The sequence below is a fragment of the Staurois parvus genome, unplaced genomic scaffold (assembly GCF_062004578.1).
Source record: "Staurois parvus isolate SC_StPar_1 unplaced genomic scaffold, SC_StPar_1.0 ptg000145l, whole genome shotgun sequence".
In the NCBI taxonomy this organism is placed as follows: domain Eukaryota; kingdom Metazoa; phylum Chordata; class Amphibia; order Anura; family Ranidae; genus Staurois; species Staurois parvus.
Window position 1 is genome coordinate 4,823,855 of NW_028317941.1, and position 22,946 is coordinate 4,846,800.

Sequence of the window (22,946 nt, forward strand, 5' to 3'; positions counted from 1 at the left end):
ACTATGTCCGCAGTTTCTGGTCATCTCCTATACTATGTCCGCAGTCTCTGGTCATCCCCTGTACTATGCCCACAGTCTCTGGTCATCCCCTGTACTATGTTCGCAGTCCCTGGTCATCCCCTGTACTATGCCCGCAGTCTCTGGTCATCTCCTGTACTATATAAGCAGTCTCTGGTCATCTCCTGTACTATGTAAGCAGTCTCTGGTCATCTCCTGTACTATATCCACAGTTTCTTGTCATCTTCTGTACTATGTCCGCAGTTTCTGGTCATCTCCTGTAGTATGTCCGCAGTCTCATGTCATCTCCTGTAGTATGTCCGCAGTCTCTGGTCATCTCCTGTACTTTGTCTGCAGTCTCTGGTCATCTCCTGTACTATGTCCACAGTCTCTGGTCATCTGTACTATGTCCGCAGTCTCTGGTCATTTCCTGTACTATGTCTGCAGTCTCTGGTTGTCTCTTGTAGTACATCCGCAGTCTCTGGTCATCTCCTGTACTATGTCTGCAGTCTCTGGTCATTTCCAGTACTATGTCCGCAGTCTCTGGTCATCTCCTGTACTCTGTTCGCAGTCCCAGGTCATCTCCTGTAATATGTCCGCAGTCTCTGGTCATCTCCTGTACTCTGTCCGCAGTCCCTGGTCATCTCCTGTAATATGTCCGCAGTTTCTGGTCATCTCCTGTAGTATGTCTTCAGTCTCTGGTTATCTCCTGTAGTACATCTGCAGTCCCTGGTTATTTCCTGTACTATGTCCACAGTCTCTGGTCATCTCCTGTACTATGTCCGCAGTCTCTGGTCATCTCCTGTACTATGTCCGCAGTTTCTGGTCATCTCCTATAGTATGCCCGCAGTCTCATGTCATCTCCTGTAGTATGTCCGCAGTCTCTGGTCATCTCCTGTACTTTGTCTGCAGTCTCTGGTCATCTCCTGTACTATGTCCACAGTCTCTGGTCATCTGTACTATGTCCGCAGTCTCTGGTCATTTCCTGTACTATGTCTGCAGTCTCTGGTTGTCTCTTGTAGTACATCCGCAGTCTCTGGTCATCTCCTGTACTATGTCTGCAGTCTCTGGTCATTTCCTGTACTATGTCCGCAGTCTCTGGTCATCTCCTGTACTCTGTCCGCAGTCCCTGGTCATCTCCTGTAATATGTCCGCAGTCTCTGGTCATCTCCTGTACTCTGTCCGCAGTCCCTGGTCATCTCCTGTAATATGTCCGCAGTCTCTGGTCATCTCCTGTAGTATGTCTTCAGTCTCTGGTTATCTCCTGTAGTACATCTGCAGTCCCTGGTTATTTCCTGTACTATGTCCACAGTCTCTGGTCATCTCCTGTACTATGTCCGCAGTCTCTGGTCATCTCCTGTACTATGCCTGCAGTCCATTGGTGCAGAATATTTTTTTTCTTGTTTTCCTCCTCTAAAACCTAGGTGCGTCTTATGGAGCTAAAAATACGGTATATGTTATACCCTAAATATGGGTGTAACGTGTAAGATGGTCAGAAAGGTTATTGTTAGCCTTTAACCTAAGCAAAGTTAAATTTCTGACTGTCACAAGATGAGGACCCTGCTCCTTTTTGCAGCTTCTTTCACTGAGTGGACTTAGCTGCTGGCTTCCCTCAGGTCAAATAATAGACTTGCAAATGCATTGAGGGGAAGGTACCAGGTAACCAGTAACTGGAATGGGAGAGAGGCACAAGGCACTGGTTAGATAGAAACAGGAGTGAGGCTTAAAGGATCAAGGTTTTTTATTTTCATGCATTCTACCCCTAAAACTTACCTGAGCTCCATCGCAATCTAGCAATGTGCACGAGAGCCTTGGCTCTCTGGGGACTCACTCTCCTCATTGGCTGGGACAGCAGCAGTGAGCCAATGAGGAGAGTGAGGGACGGGGCCAAGCTGCGGCATTGTGTGTGAATAGACATGCAGAGCAACGCCATGGGAATGAGCCTGCTTGGGTGCCCCCATAGCAAACTGCTTGCTCTGGGGAAATGCAGCAGGAGGGAGGGGCCAGGAGCACCATCAGGGGACTTGAAAAGAGGAGGATCGGGCTGCTCCATGCAAAACCACTGCACAGAGCAGGTAAGTATGACATTTTGTTATTTTCTTTTAATTGACTTTAATATCATTTTAAGGCTGAGAGTGGATTGATGTGCAGTGGAGGTTCAAACTGTGGATGCCGTGGACACTGTCAGTGTAGAGATGGCACAGAAGAGGTTCAGACTGTGGATGCAGTGAAAACTACTGTGGATGCAGAGATGATTCAGAAGAGGTTCGAACTGAATACAGCAGAGACTGAGAGTTCAAAGATGGTGCAGCTGAGGTGCAGTGAAGGCTGCGGATGCAGCAGAGATACAGCCAAGACTGTGGATGTAGCAGAAGTACAGCAAAGGCTGAGACTATGGGTGCTGTGGAGGCTTTGAGAGTAACTGAGGTGCAACAGAGTCTGTGGGTGCAGTGGAAGTGCAGCGGAGACTTTGGAAGCAGATAAGGTGCAACCAAGGTGTTAAGGCTGTATTGCTGTGGGGTATAGCTTTGGTAATTCAGGGGCGTGAGTAGAGTTTGTCATATAGCTATGGCAGCTCAAGGAAGCATTTAGACGTAGGGTATAACTTTGGTAGCTCAGGGGAACATAGATTTAATACTTGAGCAGGACATTTAGTTTAAATGATAGATCCAATATGTTGTGTGATGCTGCAGTGAAATTCAGATCCTTTTCATGCTTCTGTGTTGAAGGAGAAGACAGTACATATATATTTAATGTGAAAAAAAGGGGGTGCTAATGCACTTGTGGATGTGTCAAATTCCAATAATCATTTGCAGCAGTCCTAAATTGTGGACATATACACACAAACTAATAAATAAATAACCATATGGGCCGCGCATAAATAGTGCAAAAATCAACATAAACAATAAAGTAATAAACAAAATAAATGAATCAGTCCCAATAAATGAAAATATGGTGCAGAGTGCTGATAATCTTGATTGTGAACTCCTTTTACAATACAACAGGTGCTCCACTGTGCTCAGAATGGTGTCCCACATGGACTGACACTCACCATCATCCAATGACCACCTATCTCTAGGATGGTCGTTTGCGCTTTTGGGACTATCCCAGTGAAACGGTATTGCTAATGGTAACCGCTTGTTCCTCCAAATGAGTTGTATTAATACCAACCCTCTCCTTTGTTACGATCATTCCCCAAGAAAGGAACGTGTTCTCATCCAGTGCACCCTCCACAGGAAGTGGTCGCTCGGCTATTAGGGAGGGGTCTGGCTGCAGACTGGTGCTCCACTTTCGGCAGGAAACATGTGTTCCACATAAGTGCTCCACTTTTGGCAGTGGCATGTTCCACCTAAGCTTTTACTTATTGGGACTGATTAATTTACTTTGTTTATTACTTTATTGTTTAAGTTGATTTTTGCACTATTTATGCGCGGTCCATATTTAATGACAGCTGTCCATTCAGTTAACACGTCATTGTTTGTTTATATAAGTCCCCTGTATGTTTTTGTAAATACTTGTTAATTCTGTCAGTAGGACCACTGGTTGGACACTTCCTTTAATAGGGTGACAACATTTTTCCCTCTTCAGTGAAAATACAAAAGTATTGCTGCCCTCTGCAGCCTTTGAAGAATGGAAGGACTGGGTGAGGCTACTGATAGCCCTTTCACATTAGGTGGACTTCATTGGTAGACTAAACAGGTATTTGTGAAGCTTTGCAGGGAGAATGAGAAAAAATATGTAAATGAAGATGTATGTATAATCAAGTGCTGCAGCACATATATTTAATGGGGGCCATAGATATACTTTAAAGCCCAATTCCAGGAGGCATAAAAATTCTCCCTTGCAGTGGGGCTCAATCCACAGCAGAAAGGTTAATGCTCATATACTCTAGGGAACAGGAAAAGCACTTTTACGTACTTGATTTTCCGCTCCCCTGGCAGACAGTGTTCTCTCATACTCTGATGGTGGATTGTCCTTCAGCGCCCTCACATCCAATGCAGGGTCTTGATTGACTGCAAAAGAAAAGGTAGCCCTTAGATTGGCTTGAACCACTTTAGGCATACTGCTATTTAGAAATGGTGCAGACAAACCTTTTGTCAGCTACAGCACCATTCTACCACTGAGGAATAGACTACTATTATAAGTGCATTAGGGCCTGATCCAGCCCTACATAAAGGAAAAAAAGGACAAATCAGATTCAAAAGACAGACATTTTCAAATCTGCTGTGCACCTGTTTCTGCTTGCCAGAAACTGCCAGCTCTGAACAATTAAGTTTTGGCAGCTTAAATGTTCATTCTGTATGCTTCCGTATTCATTTTTTGTTGCCATCCAACATCCACTCAGGAAAGGAACATTGCCCTATCGCCTCCTAATCACCATACTGAGCACGTTTTTTGTGATCCTGGGCTCTGAAGTGAGAAAGTAAACCTCTGGAAAGGAACAACACACTTTGCTACCCTGTAAAAGTGATCAGCTTTACAGTCACTCTGAATACCTATACAATAAAGCCCAAAGGCAGTACTTAGATTTTAATTGTAAATAAGTAGTACTTAAAGTGGTGGCAGTTAAAGGTTTAAAACAGAGACACAAAATGGGTGCAGTGTTATTCAATGTCTAGGGCAAGCTTTTGTCCTATAAATATGGCAACACCTCAAATCAAGTTATACATAGCAAAAAAATGTGCACATGAGCAGGGCAGGGCAACCAACAGCAAGATCAAAACAAAGGTTAAACTATTTCAACAATTTGTGTTCTTTTAACGTGTTATTTGTGTTGAGAGTTTAGATTTTGTTTTTTGTCCTTGCTAAATGGTGTGTTTTGGAATTTGTTATATTGTGTCCTTCAAGCTCTTTACTAGTTTACCTATAGTGTCATATGCAGGAAATAATTAAGAAATGGCTATGTTCGATATTTTCAATTGTTGTTATCATAAAAAAATGTAGAACTACAAGCTTGTCTGGTCGAGTAAAGGAATAAGCTGAAAAATGTCAGAAAAAAACAGCAACATGGTAAATGCCATTGTAAACCATAATAAACAATGCATAAATGTCAGTGAGGACTGTAGAGGGTAAATCCATAACGTTTCTCTTAATGGGAAAAATCTATCTTCCATAACTCATTCAGAAAGTGGTGTTTGGCTAACGCAATTGTTGAATATTTAGGTCTATTTAAGTAATACCTGTTTATATTTTGTCATTGTGCTTTAGGGGCCTCCTGGTCTGCCTGGATATCCTGGAGCTCTGGGTCCCCCAGGACTCCCTGTAAGTAACTGTATTAAATTATAGGAGGGAGGTATACATAATCATTGATGTTCTTTGTTCATTGATGTGCGTGATGACTGACTGAATGTATGTATTATTATTCAGGGTACCAAAGGTGAACGAGGGTACAGTGGACCAGCTGGTGAAAAAGGAGAGTCGGTGAGTTGAGACAAAAACTTTCTGGACAAAGTCTAAAGTTTTTCTGGCAAAAACTTTTAAGCTAAATGTCAAACTGAAATGCACTGCTCAAAAAATTTAAAGGAACACTTTTTAATCAGAGTATAGCATCAAGTCAATTAAACTGATATTGATCAGGTCAGTTAAGTAGCAGAGGGGGTTGTTAATCAGTTTCAGCTGCTTTGGTGTTAATGAAATTAACCACAGGTGCACAATGAGATGACCCCCAAAACAGGAATGGTTTTACAGGTGGAGGCCAATGATATTTATTTCTCATCTTTTCTGACTGTTTTCACTAGTTTTGCATTTGGCTAGAGTCAGTGTCACTACTGGTAGCATGAGGCGATACCTGGACCCTACACCTGGCGCCTTGTGCTTTTCACAGATGAGAGCAGGTTCACCCTGAGCACATGTGACAGACGTGAAAGGGTCTGTAGAAGCCATGGAGATCATTATGCTGCCTGTAACATTGTTCAGTATGACCGTTTTGGTGGTGGGTCAGCGATGGTCTGAGGAGGTATATCCATGGAGGGATGCACAGACCTCTACAGGCTAGACAAAGGCACCCTGACTGACATTAGGTGTGGGGATGAAATCCTTGGACCCATTGTCAGATCCTATGCTGGTGTAGTGGGTCCTGGGTTCCTCCTGGTGCATGACAATGCCCAGCCTCATGTGGGGAGAGTATGCAGACAGTTCCTGGAGGATGAAGAAATTGATACCACTGAATGGCACCCATGCTTACCTGAACGAAATCCAATAAAGCACCTCTGGGATATCATGTTTGGGTCCATTTGCCAGGTTGCACCTTAGACTGTCCAGGAGCTCAGTAATGCCCTGGTTCAGATCTGGGAGGAAATACCCCAGGACACCATCCATTGTCTTATTAGGAGCATGCTCTGACACAAACTACTGAGTACCATTTTGAGTTGCTGCAATAAAATTTCAGCAAAATGGATTAGCCTGCTACATCATTTTTTCACTTTGATTTTCAGGGTGTCTTTGAATTCAGTCCTCTGTAGGTTGATAATTTTCATATCCATCAAACGATGCGGTATCCTTACATTCCTAACTCATTAGCCAGTCCATATCAGTATAGATAATCCAGAATGATATTTTAACCCATTGAGATTTGATGTGTTTTCAAAGTGTTACTTTAATTTTTTTTGAGCAGTGTTTAAGGTTTATTACCCATGTAGTTCCCTTATGAACCTGGAGTTGTGTACATATCTTGGTTTTCTATTGGCATTTGCATACTAATATGAATATATGTGTTGTAGAATGTCAGAAAGCACAGCATGGTATTCATTCAGAAGCTGTATTAGGCTCAATTCACTAAGCTGAAACATATGTGTTATTTGCTGTAATGACTGTTATGTTCAGCAGGGATGGTAATAACAATCATTATGGCAAATAACATATAGCTTAGTGAACTGAACTTGTGAGTTATTTTTCACTGGATGGAATAACAAATACTGTACAAATCCAGTACAGTTATGTGCAGGGTAGATAAAATAAATGTAGTTGATAAAGGCTTACAATTGTGTTTATTTTACTATGTAAGGGTCCTCCTGGTATTCCTGGAGTCCCGGGATCTTCCGGCCCTGCGGTAAGTGCCTGTTCAACAACATCTCATCAAGTTGAATTGTAATTAAGCGTCTCTTGACATTATCATTTGCTTTCACTAACTTAGGGTCCAAGAGGAGAGAGAGGACTGTCAGGAAATTCTGGAGAAAAAGGTGATCAGGTGAGTCACCAACAACAGACAATTTTACTGATATTTAGTGGAGTGCCCAAATCATACCTTTAGTTTGGGAATATTGTGCGTTTATAACCCTAACACGTATCATGCATTGCTGCTCATTCATCTACTGTTATAAAAGGTCAGGGAACTGCTGCTTTTTTGCAAAGATTGACAAGCCTGTTATGAGCTTAATGCTACTCCTGGTGTGGACATTCAGACAGATTTTTGAAATTCGTGTTGTAGTTTTTTTTGCTCATCAATCACTTAAAGCTGAATTCCAGGGATGGATTTTATTCTATAGTTATATGGGTCCAGCTTAGACGAGGTGGAGAGGTGAGGTGGTGATGTCACATTCTCCACCTCATCCAGTCAGAGAACGTTGTGCATTAATTGAGAAAAATAAAAGGCATTCTGTAAATGGCACCTGTGCCGAAGGAACAACCCCCTGTGGCAAGGCAGCTGCTCAACACTGAACTCAAAAGACAGCAGCGATACCTTTAGTAGTGGTGACTACTACAACGATTCTCTGCTTCCTTAGCATTCCCACTGCAATATGCATACTTTCATTGATCCCAGCTGGACCAATTTAACTATGAAATAAAATCCATAAAATCCATACCTGGAGTAAAGCTTTAATTACTCAACCATGCCCTACCCTATTATTATATTATAGACTTGGTTTTCCTTTAACAAATATTATGTGACAAACTCAATACTTTTAGTAATCATGAGGAACAGGAAATGATGTTTCTGGCAAGATCTCCGGGTAAGAAACCTTGCAACAGAGTTAGCAAAAATAATATATACAGTGAGAAGTTGCAAACCATACTGAAAATTAAATTTGAGGTTTACATGTACTTTTACCCCCTTCCTGTCCAGGCCAATTTTCAGCTTTCAGCAGTATCACACTTTGAATGACAATTGCGCGGTCATGCGACACTGTACCCATATGAATTTTTCAGCATTTTTTTGAGACAGATAGAACTTTATTTTGGTGGTATTTATTCACCACTGGGATTTAAAATTTTTGCTATATAAATGAAAAAGTCAAAACATTTTGAAAAAAAGTGTTTTTCTTATAAAATTTTGCAAATAAATAATCTTTATTCATAAACCTTGGCCAAAATGTATTCAGCTATCTTTTTAGCAAAAAATAAAATAATAACCCAAATTAGTTTATAACCAAAAATTATAATTTTTCAATTTTTTTTTACATTTTAATTTTTTTTATATTATTTGTTTGTTTTTTTTTGTTTTTTACATACTGTCATGCTAGCAGTACAGTGTCACCGTAGTGACACTGTAATACTTGTGGGGGGTTATGAAGATTTTTTTTTTTTTTTTACACTGATTGCTTTTACATCCATAAAGGCTGTAAAAGCAATAATTTCTCCTTATCTCTGGCTGTATTCTTGCAGCCATTGAGAAATACTGTGTGAGCTGTGATTGGTCACAGCTTGTCACATGGTACAAGGCTGTTGTGAATAGCCTTGTACCATGTGACCTCTGTGATCATTCACAGATTTCACACGTATTAAGCAATGATGTCAGAAGTGACATCTTGCTTACTACTCTTCATATGATCACTGATTGGCCAATCACTGATCACATGATCAGGACCTCACAGCGGGCACCAGATCGCGGTGCCATGCACTCCCAGGGAGCACGCACAAGCAGGGGGCGGGGAGGACGTTTATAAATGGACTCCCTCCCCTGCACTGCTCCCATCCAGCCATTTATATACATGGGCCTGACGGGAAGTGGTTAATAAACAGCATTCTTCTTGTTTGGTGGACGTGTGTGAGCCCTAAATTTTGACCTTAGGAAGAGACCCTTTTTAACACGTAAATATGATTTGTGCCTATATGGGAATTTTATATATCCCTAAATATCAGTAGTGGCTCATATACACTTTGATTGCTAATACAAAAAAACAATAACTGCAGAAAGTAAAAATATTTTCAACTTTGCTGTTTAAAGTCTGATCAGGTTAGTAGCAACATTTGTGCATTTCATTTTAAGTTACTGTCTCATTCATATTTATTTTCTTTTATCATATAGGGATTTCCTGGACCACCCGGATTCCCTGGGCCCCCAGTAAGTACATGTAGGAATAATTGATTAATGATAATCATTTTTCTGAGTACCCCATACTGATAAAAGTTGAAATATTGTTGCTTTGAGGCATATTTTTATTCCTTGCATTATTCATTAAATATGCCCCATAATGTGCTTATATGCTGTAAACTGTTGCATAAATTGTACATATTCTACATAAAAAAATGAGGACTAGTATATTTTAATCATATTATTTTGTTTCATAACTTTGAGTGATTAAGCCAGATATATTGTTTCCAGAATATGAAGTTGTGTTCCATTTAAAGTGGTAGTAAACCACATCCAAAACAAACCCACTGAAAGGTAAAGGCATGAAGTGCTAGTATGCATTGCAACTAGCACAATACGGAGGACTTACCTTGAAACAAAGCCCTCCAGTGGAGCGCTGTCACGGCTTCCCAGGTCTTCCATCTTCACCCTGCCTTCCTTCCGAGTTCGCAAGCTCTGGCCAGATAATTGGCTGAACCGTGATGACGTTACTCTGGTGCATGCACGCGGGAGTCCCAGGCCACGGCACAGTGCTCTGAAGGAACGGCACGGGTATGTCGTTTGTTCAGAGTGCATGCACTGGCTGTCAAAAAGGGCTAATACCTCCTTAACTGTTCACATTTAGGAGATATTATTTTTACCTACAGGTAAGCTTTATTACAAGCTTACCTGTAGGTAAAATTATTAAAGAAGAGTTTGCTACCATTTTAAGGTTGAAATATTTGCCTATTCACACAAGAGGTTATTTACTAAAACTGCATGGTGCACAATCTGGTGCAGCTATGCATAGAAATCAATCAGCTTCCAGAACAAGCTGAAGTTAGAAGCTGATTAGCTACCACGTACAACTGCACCATATTCTGACTACACCAATTTTAGTAAATCTCCCAAATAGTCATATAGTCACTAATTAGTAGAAAAACACTTTGGGTTATACTTAGTAGGTTTGTAGGCTTGGAAGTCTGAAATATTCTTTTTTCTTTTTCTTAGGGACCTCCCGGATTCCAAGGAAAGCCAGGACCAACAGGACCACCTGGGCCCCCAGCAGAAAAAGTAAAGTTTTAATATTTCATAAATCATATCTTTCAAAGTTTGACTTATAGTTAGCTTGAATTTAACCGGTGCTTTGCCCTTATAGGAGAAAACAACAGGTTCTCTTCATTTCTTTCCTTCCTGGCAGGACATACTCACCTTCCCTTCCTGCTTGTTAGAAATTAGCAGTTTACAGAATCTCATTCCATTCCACAAATATTTTGCAACAGACTAGTCATTTTAGCAAAGTCCAGAGTTGCTAATTTGTCATTCTGGGCCTCAATGAAGCTCAGTTTACTCTGCATAGTGACATTTGCCAAGTTCCTGGCTGACCATTTCTGTTCTTTGATCTTAAATATGTATTGAAAATACTTCCCTTCTGAACCTTATTCACACTCCTAATGTATTTAAAGATTTCAGCCCCCCTTTCTTTTATTTCTTCCAAACTGTGTATATTAAGTTTCTGAAATCTCTCATGATTTTTTTTTTCATCCCTCAGTCCTTTAATCACTTTTGTTGCCCATCTCTGAACTTGTTCTGTCTTATCAATATTTTTTTTATAAGTGAGGTCTTCTGAACTGGACAGATTGTTTTAAATAAGATCTAACTAAAGATCTATGGAAAGGACCTCCTACTGGAGAGCCCTCTAATTATACATTCTAGAATTCTATTCACTTCACACTATTCACTTCACATCCCACTGTCTGGCCACACTGTTTGCTCATTTAGCAATAATCTGAAATAATTACTTTCAAATCTTGTTCTTCTATAGTTCTGGCCAACACTGTACCCCCCAATATTGTACTCAAGCAAGAGATTTTGTTCCATGTTACAGACACCTAGAGGGATATCAACCCTATTGCACATCTTTGTGCCATCAGCAAAAAGACATACCTTACCCACCAAACCTTTAGTTTGTATCACTTACAAACAAATTAACTTGAACAGGACATAGTACAGAGGCTTGTGATACAGCACAAATGACTGTTCTCTGTTCCGTAAATGAAGGATAAAAAGCAAATCAAGCACACTTTTTGATTTATAAGCTTGAGCAAAGGGCAGGAGAGACATTAGGGGTCTAAAAGACCCCTAAAAAGTTAAGTGAAAAAAGCATTAAAATGTTAAAAATATAACAAAAATAAAAAAACAATTAAAAACACCATCGTGGTCCTGTGCACACACAAATTAGTGCAGATGTGCTTGTTGCACAACACATATTGGGTATTGCCACACACCCTGAAGTGAGAGCAATAATTCTAGGTGCCTCATTTATGCTTAACTTTAAACGGATGAGCTTTATGGGTATTTAAAGTAGTTTTAAACCTCTGACAGGAAACATGAACAAAGCATATCCCTCTATAGTGTGTACCTATCTGAATCCACAGCACTAAGTGTAATTTCTGTCTGCTGCCTCATTCCGCTATTAGCATGAATCACTTCTGAGAAGTTTTCCTGCCACCAAGGGAATAAAGGTGACAGGGCAGGGACATCCAGCACACAGCCTGTGATTGACAGCCTCAGTTCTGTTCCTGTGAGCTGTGTGAAGTGTGGGGGGTGTCCCTTCCCTCCAATCAGCTTTCAGCTCTTCTCACTGAGCTCTGCAGTGTGTAATTTCAGCTCTCCTCCCCCTTTTTTCTGAACTCAGACAAGCTTCATAAATTCAGCAGTTTGAATGGATGTAGAGGAGAGAAGACTGCAGATAGACAGATGTAAGAGGGTTTGTTTCATCTTAGTGTACCATCTGGGGTCATTCGCTTCACTTGGTATATGTAAGAGGGTTACTACTACTGTAAATCATTGGTGATTGATAATTGTACATACTGTAATTTTGTAATGTTTTCAATTGTATTGTATTGTAATTTTTCAATGTTTCAAGGCTTGACATATCTCCTATCTATTTACTCAACAAAACTTTATCTCTTATTTTGTTCCAAAAAATTGTATTATATTATGTATGCGTGCACTAAGATTAATTTTAGTATATTCTTTACTGAAAATATCAATTTGTAAACCAGTTGAACAAAAATCACACAACATAAAAAAGCAGATACCATAATTTTTAATACAGGGCCTTTGCTGCTCAGGCAAACAATCCAGATCAATCCACAACAGGTGCAGGCTCTGGCTCGCCACCATACATGATGCAATAGGAAGAAGGGTCAGCCACAGACTGGAGGATAGATGAATATAGTGTGTATTTATTGATCCATAGGACACACAAAACACCAGGACATGAATATAGGACTTGTTAACGCTTTAACAAGTCCTGTATTCATGTCCTGGTGTTTTGTGTGTCCTATGGATCAATAAATACACACTATATTCATCTATCCTCCGGTGTGCGGCTGACCCTTCTTCCTATTAGAAAATATATAATGTTTAGGGGATTTTAAGTAATTTTTTTAGCCAGAAATTCAGATTTTTAACGTGTGCAAAAAAATTTGAAAGCTGTGTTAAGCATATGTATGTTGGTTCTGTTTTGCAGGGTGCTGAAGGACTACGTGGTTCTCCGGGACTTTCAGGTCCCCCGGGTTCTCCTGGACCTCCTGGAATGCAGGTGTGTATTAACAACTTGTGAAACAGATTATATTATGATGATTTTTTAGAAACCTGTTACATGCTACTTATGTATGTGTTACCAGGGTCTACCTGGAATTGAAGGGCTAGATGGAAAGGATGGAAAGCCTGGATCTAGGGTATGTAGCAGATTTGTAATGTGAACCAACTTTCTTAGTACCTATATGTTATTATTTATTAGAAGAAGTAAAAATAATGTCCATGACTTTTCTTTTGACAGAAAAATAAATGTTACTTAAGACTGTCTACTAATGGCATGCACTATGGTCTACAGTGTACTTGAAACACTGTCACACTTTTCTGCATTCTAAGATCACTGCATATTTAATGTCTATAATTCTGTAACATCAGTTGACAATTCAAATGAACTCTGCAATTTTGTTATATGTGTTCACAATGCAATAGATTTTTTAAAAATTAAAAGGAAAATATTGGAAAAAAACCTAGTCTGAATCAATAAGGCAAAGACATGTCCTTTACATTGACCCTTGTGCTTTCTGTTTTATATTGCTGTTTATACTGTTTTTACAAAGTACTTTGTAATCAAATTTTATATTTGACATCTCTTTTTTGTCATGTGTGCAGGGGGAACCAGGTCCACCAGGGCCTCCAGGATTGAAGGGGATCCCTGTGAGTGAAAACAAAAATATATGTTGCATTTTAGATCTATATTACAACTCAGTCTCATTTAGTTACCCTTTCTATGTCTAATGATCTTATCCTTGAAAACAGATTTACTGCATTATTAATTTTGGGTATTTATTAGGGCTTGTTCATACTTGACTGTTTTACCAACACTTGTCAAACACCCCTATAGCGTTTGGCAAGCGTTGGTCCGGCGTTTACTGAACGTTTTTAAAGCTCCGCAAACGCAGCATGCGCGGTTTAGCGGCGATCGCTAGGCGTTTGCCGAGCATTACAAATGCCCCACAAATGCCTATAATGAAGGTTAAACGGTGTTACCGCTCCGCAAACGCCCTGCAACCGCACCGCAAACGCCGGCCGGGCGTTTTCGGAGCGGCACCATAAACTAGAATAGGAGGCTTCAACGCCTCCTGACTCGACCAGAGGCGTCCGTTTTGACGCGACGCGATGCTAACGCTCCCGTTAGAACAGCACCATGTGCTACAATGTGCAGAATTGTCCGAGGCGTTTGGGAAGCGGTAAAAACGCTTCCCAAACGCCTCTCTGCCGCCTGCACACAACACTAGTATGAACGTAGCCTTAGAATTTGTTTTTATGTTCTAGTATTATTCAGACAAATGGAATGTTTTAATTTACAACATATTGTTTTAAACCAGGGATTTAAAGGGAAAACTGGACATACGGGTTTACCAGGACAAAAGGTATAAGAATTTCACATTTGTTTATTATAACAACTTATCCATTGAACAAGCTCTAATTCCTCACTGCTGTATCTGTGCCACAGGGAGACTGTGGACCTCAAGGACCAGCGGGAAGCATTGGTCGGCCAGGAGCAGAGGTTGGTGAATGAATATAAGCCACTAATCAATTAAAGGAATTTAAATTTTCTGAAGGATATATTTCACAACAGAAATCCTGCATCATCAGCCATGTTATCTTAATAGCAAGCCCTCTCCCATAATAGTGCAATGCCCTCCCCCCTCCAAACTTTGTGGTACAGATTACTGATACTAAAAGTTTTAGTTAAAAGAGAAATAAAAGTTTAAAAATCTAGTGCCCTGTACAAAATTTTAATTAATTTGTTTTTCAATGATTTAGGGTGATCCTGGTCCTATGGGCCCACAAGGACGTCCAGGTCCTCCAGGACACATTGTAAGTATAGAAAGATTATTTATGCTGGTTTGGCACACTTACTATAAACCACACATTATTGTTGGTATCTTTTTTAGGGACCTTCTGGAACTCCAGGACAACCAGGCCCAGCTGGACCCCCTGGACTTGTGAGGCCTTAATAATATAATATGTTATTGCAAAATAATACACTGCCATTTATAATCACAATAACCTATCTGTATTTATTTTATTCTAGGGCTTGAAGGGTGAAAGAGGCTCCCCAGGTGAACGGGGACTGATGGGTCTTCCAGGAGAACCAGGAGGCCCAGGACATCCTGGACCAGTTGTAAGTATCCCATTTCTTTTGTAAGCAATAAGCATAATGAGTTAACCCAGGGGTCCTCAAACTACAGCCCGCGGGCCACATGCGGCCCGCCGAGGCCATTTATCTGACAGGGGCGGGACAGGAAGGGACACTAAGTACAGGGGCGGGCAGGGGGCTGCTGTACCTTACCTAGCTCTGGTCCCAGTCCCACGATGATCCAGTCCAGGAAGCGCTGCTCCTTCATTCACTCCGGCCACTCCCTCACTCCTGCCGCTCGGCTCCGCCTCCTCACCAGTGATTGGGCGCCAGAACTGTAGCTCAGGAAAGGCACACAGGCGGCCAATCACCTGTGAGGAGGCGGAGCCGAGCGGCCCCGCGAACATCAAGTGAGAGGCCGGAGTGAAGAAGGACAGCTGACAGGTAAGTGTGCCGTGCAGATGGTGCTGCTGCAACCAGGTATGCTGGCTGCAGTAGCACCTAGGCTGGAACAGGGGTCAACAAGTTACGTGTCATTGGTGTCAGTGGGAGGAATAGTGCCCCATCATTGGTGTCACTCATGCTAATGATGGGGAATTATTCCTCCCACTGACATCAATGATGGGACACTATTCCTCCCCCCACTGACACCAACGATGTGGCACTATTCCACCCTCCACTGACACCAACAATGGGGCACTATTCCACCCCCCACTGACACCAATGATGGAACACTATTCCTTCCCCCACTGACACCAACGATGGGACACTATCCCCCCCACTGACACCAACGATGAAACACTATTCCTCCCACTGACACCAATGTTGGGACACTATCCCCCTCCCACTGACACTAATGACGGGGCACTATTCCCCTCCACTGACGCAATGACGTACTATTTTTCCCACTGACACCAATGATGGGACACTATTCCTCCTACTGACACCAATGATGGGGCACTATTCTTCCCACTGACACCAATGATGGGACACTATTTCTCCCACTGAAACCAATGTTGGGACACTATCCCCTTCCCCCACTGACACCAATGACGGGGCACTATTCCCCCCCCCCTCAACACTGACATCAACGATGGGGCACTATTCCTCCCTCCTCTGACACCAATAATGGGGCACTATTCCTCCCCCCACTGACACTACTGATGGGGCACTATTCCTCGAACTGACACCAATGATGGGGTACTATTCCTCCCACTGACACCAATGATGGGGCGCGTTTCTTCCCACTGACACCAATGATGGGGCACGTTTCTTCCCTCTGACACCAATGATGGGGCACTATTCCTCCCACTGACACTAATGATGGGGCACGATTCTTCCCACTGACACCAATGATGGGGCACTATTTCGCTCCATAAGACACACTTGGGGGGAAATGTCTGTGCGTCTTATGGAGCGGCCAGCCCAGTATTCCCGCCACCGTTGTATGTCCGCAGTCACTGGTCATCTACTGTACTGTGTCCGCATTTGTTCATAGTTTTTTTTTTTTTTAAACTATAGTCCAGCATTCCAACGGTCTGAGGGATAGTGAACTGGCCCCCTGTTTAAAAAAGTTTGAGGACCCCTGAGTTAACCAATCAACGTGTACAAAACAGCAAAGCAAAAAAAACCAAGAAAAAACATGAAAAAAATACAAATACTTTTGCACTGATAAAGAGAAATTCAGAGACTTTTACCATTGTAAAAGAGTGAGTCTACTCATGAGTTATACATGATAGTTACTTACACCTGCCATAGTTATTAGCTCTGTTCCCACTAATTTGCATTCTTCATAATGTACAAATATAAAATTCAACAAATATTCTCTACCTAGTGGCCTTGGCATATGGCATACATGAAACCTTAAAGCAGAGATCTCATAGGTCATGAGAGATATAGCAAACTGGTATGATATTGGGTTTAAAATATACCTAAACTAAAAGCATAACTGCTGTAGCTACTACTATACAGACTCACTTGAGAATTGCCCTGGCCTTCCTGCAACCTACCTGCTTCCCTCATCCATCCCACAAAATCATGTCTGTTGCCTCTGCTACCCAGGCACTGTCATGGTGGTGGATGGCAAAATGCAATCATACATAGGTGGCAAGAGACTTATACTGACAGCATATGCTATCCACAAGTTCCTTTTAGCTTTGTTGTTTTGATTTAGTAACAGTTATGCTTTAAAGCAGACTCTTTATTTCATGAATGAAGAAACACCCCTTTTAAGTGATTTAAAAATGACAATTGTTGAATTTTGTGCCATTATGTATCCAATGTCATTCCTTGTTTATACACTTGATTTTGATTGTGTATTAATACTGACTGTCTGATGCAGAGCATCTTGTCATTGTATCAATTCCTGATGTAAACCTATCTATAAAAAAAAGACTATTTAGACCTGTTTCCCCCCTTTTCCCTCTTGAAATTGGCAGTGATTTAGCCTTTCAATAGGTTGCCTAGACACAAAGCACTACCTTGGAAGTAAAGGAAGGAGAAGTGGTTTCTTTCCCATACCCAAGAAGCTGTATGTGATGGTGTGTTCAGTGGTTCACTGAACAGTTTATTTTAGAAACAAATAGTATTCTTTTGCACCTTATGGGGCATACAATAAAGGCTTACATGTAAAGGAGCTGTAGTCACCAACATTGCCTATGACCTCCCTGCAGCTGACCTTTTCCCCATTATTGACTTGTGCTGCCTTGCTTGGCATTTTAACTCTGGGTGGGGATGGCCACCTTGGTAGAGGAATATTTTTGCTTCCTTATATCAGAGCCTTCAGCCAGAATAAAAAAAAAAAGTAGAAACCTCTCCAAGTCTCCTGAGACTATCAGTCAGAGACAGCAGATCATCCACTGCCTTAGACCTCACACTGCAGATAAAGAGCATTGAGCTCCACTCACAGGAGTGCCTAGGCACATTTGCATAACAGGAAGTGCATTCAGGGCTTTTTTTCTCAGAGACTAAGTGCAGGTACTCCCCCCTTCCAAGTCACCCCTTGTCTCCGCCCCCCACCTACGAGAACCATACTTTAGTCCCACCACCTACCAGTACCACCCCTTTTAGTGAATACAGAACCAAGTATCATTTTGCAGTGCTAAGTTATTTATATAGAATTTGATAAAGATATCATAAAAAGCAGTAAAATAGATCCCCTGCTGCCAGCAACAAAAGCACTCCCAGGAGCAAAACCACCCCCCCCCCCCCCAAACGCACTCACTCCAGCAACAATAGATCTCCCTGCAGCCAGCAACAGTAGACAACAGTAGATCCCTCCCAGCGACAATTGACGCTTCAGCAACAATAGACCCATCCCACATCAAGAGATTCCCCCAGCAACATTAGATCCCCCAACAGCCAGCATCAATAGACCCTCCTGCACACCTCAGCAGCTCTTGCCATTACATACATTTAGTGCTGGAGGTCTCTGAACTGCATTTCCCCGCGTTACCACTGAAAAAAAAGCTGGGAGTGCACTGTTATTTTTGAGGAGGAATTCAAGATAAAATGGTACTTTTTTCAGGATACTGCTTGTGCTTCTAGCTGCTTCCTACTATAGAGCAAATTTTAATTGTATGAATTCCGTTCCACTTCAGTTACAGTATAAACAATTCATCTTAAAGCCAAATTCCAAACAAGATGATAAACACAAAGATAAAATACACATATGAGAGATATTTTACCTGCCAAACTATTTGTATTTTTGTCTATCCAGTCCTGAGATTTACTCAGCTTTATCACACTGTACAACCCTCTCTGGCAGGACGGAAGACCTAATGGGGTTTATTTACTAAAGCTGGAGAGTCCAAAATCAGACTCCCTTCTGCATAGAAACCAATCAGCTTCCAGGTTTCATTGCCAAAGCTTCATTGAACAAGCTGAGGTTAGAAGCTGATTGGTTTCTATGCAGAAGGGAGTCTGATTTTGGACTCTCCAGCTTTAGTAAATAAACCCCAATTTGTCTGCTGTGATAATACTTACAGGTCCTGTTCCTTGTTCCAGCCTGTAACTGGACAGTGAAAAGAGAAGCAGTACACTAGTGAGCTATATAGGTAGTTGCGACAGGCTGATACCAAGGTAAATTCAGGTACTTGTGCTGCTCACATTAAAAAAGATTACATGTAATGATGTACAGTGCCTTTAAAAAGTATTCATACCCATTGAAATTTTCCACATTTTGTCATGTTACAACCAAAAACGTAAACTTATTTTTATTGGGATTTTATGTGATAGACCAACACAAAGTGGCACATAATTGTAAAGTGGAAGGAAAATGATACATGGTTTTCAAACTTTTTTACAAATATCTGAAAAGCGTGGCATGCATTTGTATTCAGCCCCGAGTCAATACTTTGTAGAACCACCTTTCGCTGCAATTACAGCTGCAAGTCTTTTTGGGTATGTTCTCTACCAGATCAATGCTGATGCTGCTCCTGCATCCACACACTGAGAAGTTTCTCCATTTCATCTATCACTATACCACTCTTTTTGGATATTACTGTTGACTTCATAGGCACAGCAGATTTCACATGTTCCATGATCTTGGCCTTGTTCTTTAGAATTGTGCCAATGATTGAACAATTTATTTTATAAGAACAAATGATGTCTACCATATTTTCTCCTCTGTCCAATTTCTCAATTATTTTCACTTTTGTTTCCTTGGTTATTGCTTTGTGCTTCTTAGCAGTCCCCTCCACATCACCACTGCTTTTCCTCTTGCTTTCGGACATCCTGGGTTCTGTACAGTACACTATCGCACTGTGCAGTAAGCACACAGCAGCACAACTGTGACAATGTCCGGCAGACACGTGAGCTACTTCCGTGGTTTGTTCACATCTACGAATGTTCATAATGCGAGGTCCGTTCATATCTGTGAAAGTTTGCAACTCGATTGTTCGTAAGTCGGGAACTTACAGTATGTGCCACTTTGTGTTGGTCTATCACATAAAATCCCAATAAAATACATTCATATTTTTGGTTGTAACATGAAAAAATGTGGAAAATTTCAAGGGTAATGAATACTTTTTCAAGGCATTGTGTTAATGAATACAGAGCTGCTTTAATGTGTGCACTTTATATCTGCCTGAAATTCAACTGTAGGTATGGGTTTGTTTTATCTAACACACTGGAATATCAGTTTTATATTTTTTAAATGGAAACATCTTTTCTTGTATTTGACATTAGGGCGAGATAGGATCAGACGGGGCAGCTGGGAAAGAGGTATGTGACACTACATGCTTAGCTCTTCTGTGTGTAATTATGTCACTTCTGTGTGTAGTTATGTCAATTATGTCATCAAAACGTTACTCTGGACCATTACTTGACTCATCACTTTCCATCTCTGATATAATAAATTATTGAATGTATAATTTAAATATTCTAATTACAGAGATCTGCATTGATCTATAGCTATATGTACAAATAGTTGCATCAGTAACCATTTTTACCATAATCAGAAGCTTCTCTGTGCAATTCCTGTGCATTGTGAAGTTTACAATGACTGAGAATGAGCCAATGGAAGCATGCATGAAGAAAGGAATGCATTTCCAGTGTTTCAATCTTGCTTGTGTCACAGACAAAGGACTGGATTACAGCATTTGGTTCCTTTCAGAACACGTAAATGAGTTCAGGTGTTACAAATAGCCATGAATAGCTTTAATTAAGAAACACCTGTACATCAGTCAAGCTAGTAAGTCCATTGCTGAATTTAAAACAATCTAGGAAGTTATATTTAAAATTATATAGATAAAGCCTTAGAAAATATAACAATCTCAGTATTATGAAATTATACCCCTTGAAGATCAGTAAGGCAAAATGTATTCAACTGCTCAGGTAATTGAAAGAAAGGATGTTCTTCTTCAACTCATTGTCTCAGAGGAAATCGGGATAAGAATTTGGAGTACAAAGATGAACATAGATATATATATTACATAAATAGTTCTGTAGAAGAAATATTAATGGTGCTAGGATGAAATAAAGATTTCCAAAGTTATATGTCTGCCATTTAAAGTGGTATTAAACCCAAAAGGAAATATTCATTATATTTCAGCTTAGCAATTTTTCTGGTGACTGCATTAGTGTTCTATTTAGGACTTCTTTCCTTTATTTTCAGACACAGATGTAGCAGTTTAGAGGTTGAAACAAACCATTTACCGCTGACAGGGGTGCTTACGATGATCAGCTTTTATTCATTCATGTAAAACCTTTATCCCCAGGGAAAAATTGTTTGCTGTAACTGCAGTGTGAACTGGAGTTTGGCTTCAATTTGTTAGTGTAATCTGCTAGTACATTTAATGATCCCCCAGACTGACAATGTTGCTTTCTGCTGTGCCTCTGTGCTCTTTCGTTCAGAGTGAGAGCACTCTAATACAGGAGGTCTGTTACTTGGCCAGATCACCAGGTGAAGACAGAGAGGAAAAAAGCCTAAAAAAACTAATGAAGCCACCACATGTCTTTAATGATTGGTAAGCTGTTTTAGAGACAAAAGTAAACCACTCTTCATTCAAAACATTCACAAGTAAATGTAAAAAAATCCTGCTGAACACCTGTTTTGTGTGACAAAGTTTGCCAGAGCTAATACTTATGAAACCATAGTAAAGGGGTTATGCATTTGAATTCCTGATTACAACTGAGTGGAAGCGTTCAGTAAGCTCTGTCCAAAGGTGCCTCTTTTGACATTTTTATGTGGATGGATGTCTTTTTTGTGGAAGTTTAATAACACTAAGGATTTCATTTTAGACACTTCCCAAAGAGGAGAACACATGTAGTGTTTGAAGAAGTTTTTTTGCTAGTGTTTCCTACAGGAGGAGTTCTTTTCAACAGTTTGAAATCCAAGAAGATGTTATTTCTTCATGTCTTTAAACTACAACTTCAAATGTGACTTTCTCACTTCATTACTTTCATTTGTACAATCAACAGATGGTTGAATACCGGTCCATATACTGTTTTCTTTAAATTCCAATACCTTTACAGTTTTAGCATATGCATATTGAGCTGTCTTTCTCAGTATGTAAGCCTTTGATTGTGTAAACGATAGAATACTAGTCCTGAGTATTCTTGGTGAAGTTGATTTTTTTTTCTTAAAGATTTTTTATTTGACCCTGTTTTTTTTCCTTTTTTGATTTGATTACATTTTTTGAGTATATTGTTCTTTGAATTTTGATCTAGTTGGTGCCTATGTTTTTTGTGTAACATTAATCCTGTGTTATACACACTCCGGCCACTTTATTAGGTATACCTTGCTAGTGCCAAGAAAATATCCCCCGCACCATTACACCATCACCACCAGTCTGAATCGTTGATACAAGGCAGGATGGATCCATGCTTTCATGTTGTTCACGCCAAATTCTGACCCTGCCATCTGAATGTCGCAGCAACCAGTCTGCCCATTTTCCTCTGACCTCTGACATCAACAAGGCATTTTTGTCCACACAACTGTCACTGGATACTTTCTCTTTTTTGGACCATTCTTTGTAAACCATAAAGATGGTTGTGTGTGAAAATCCCTGTAGATCAGCAGTTTTTGAAATACTCAGACCAGCCCGTCTGGCATCAACGACCATGCCACATTCAAAGTCACTTAAATCCCCTTTCTTCCCCAATCTGATGCTCGGTTTGAACTTCAGCAATTTGTCTTCACCGTTTTTCATTTCATCAGCAGGTTCCACCCACCCACAGACAAGTCATTCCCCAATTATGGGCATTGGCTTGTTTGGTTAACCACTTGCCCTCCAGAGGATTTACCCCCCTTCCTGACCAGGTCAATTTTTGCGATACGGCGCTGCATTACTTTAGTTGACAATTGCGCGTTCATGCAACTCTGTCCCCAAATTAAATTTATGTCCTTTTTTCCCACAAATGGAGCTTTCTTTTCATGGTATTTGATCGCCTCTGCATTTTTTATTTTTTGTGCTATAAACAAAAAAGCCACCAATTTTGAAAAAAAAAAACTATTTTTGACTTTTTGCTATACAATATATCCTGTAAAAA

The 22,946-nt window shown here is 40.7% G+C and overlaps 1 protein-coding gene across 6 annotated transcripts in view; it reads left to right on the top strand.

Annotated features, from left to right (window-relative positions):
* COL16A1 (collagen type XVI alpha 1 chain) overlaps nt 1-22,946 on the top strand; it is a 295,727-nt gene that overhangs the window by 266,439 nt on the left and 6,342 nt on the right. For all 6 annotated transcript variants that reach the window (XM_089673859.1, XM_089673860.1, XM_089673863.1 and 3 more), the window contains 15 exons: nt 5,206-5,259; nt 5,365-5,418; nt 7,001-7,045; nt 7,130-7,183; nt 9,242-9,277; nt 10,277-10,339; nt 12,804-12,875; nt 12,961-13,014; nt 13,481-13,525; nt 14,197-14,241; nt 14,325-14,378; nt 14,639-14,692; nt 14,770-14,820; nt 14,910-14,999; nt 20,142-20,177. In XM_089673859.1, coding sequence (XP_089529985.1) covers nt 5,206-5,259; nt 5,365-5,418; nt 7,001-7,045; nt 7,130-7,183; nt 9,242-9,277; nt 10,277-10,339; nt 12,804-12,875; nt 12,961-13,014; nt 13,481-13,525; nt 14,197-14,241; nt 14,325-14,378; nt 14,639-14,692; nt 14,770-14,820; nt 14,910-14,999; nt 20,142-20,177 — 807 coding nt within the window. The remainder of the gene's footprint in view (nt 1-5,205; nt 5,260-5,364; nt 5,419-7,000; nt 7,046-7,129; nt 7,184-9,241; nt 9,278-10,276; nt 10,340-12,803; nt 12,876-12,960; nt 13,015-13,480; nt 13,526-14,196; nt 14,242-14,324; nt 14,379-14,638; nt 14,693-14,769; nt 14,821-14,909; nt 15,000-20,141; nt 20,178-22,946) is intronic.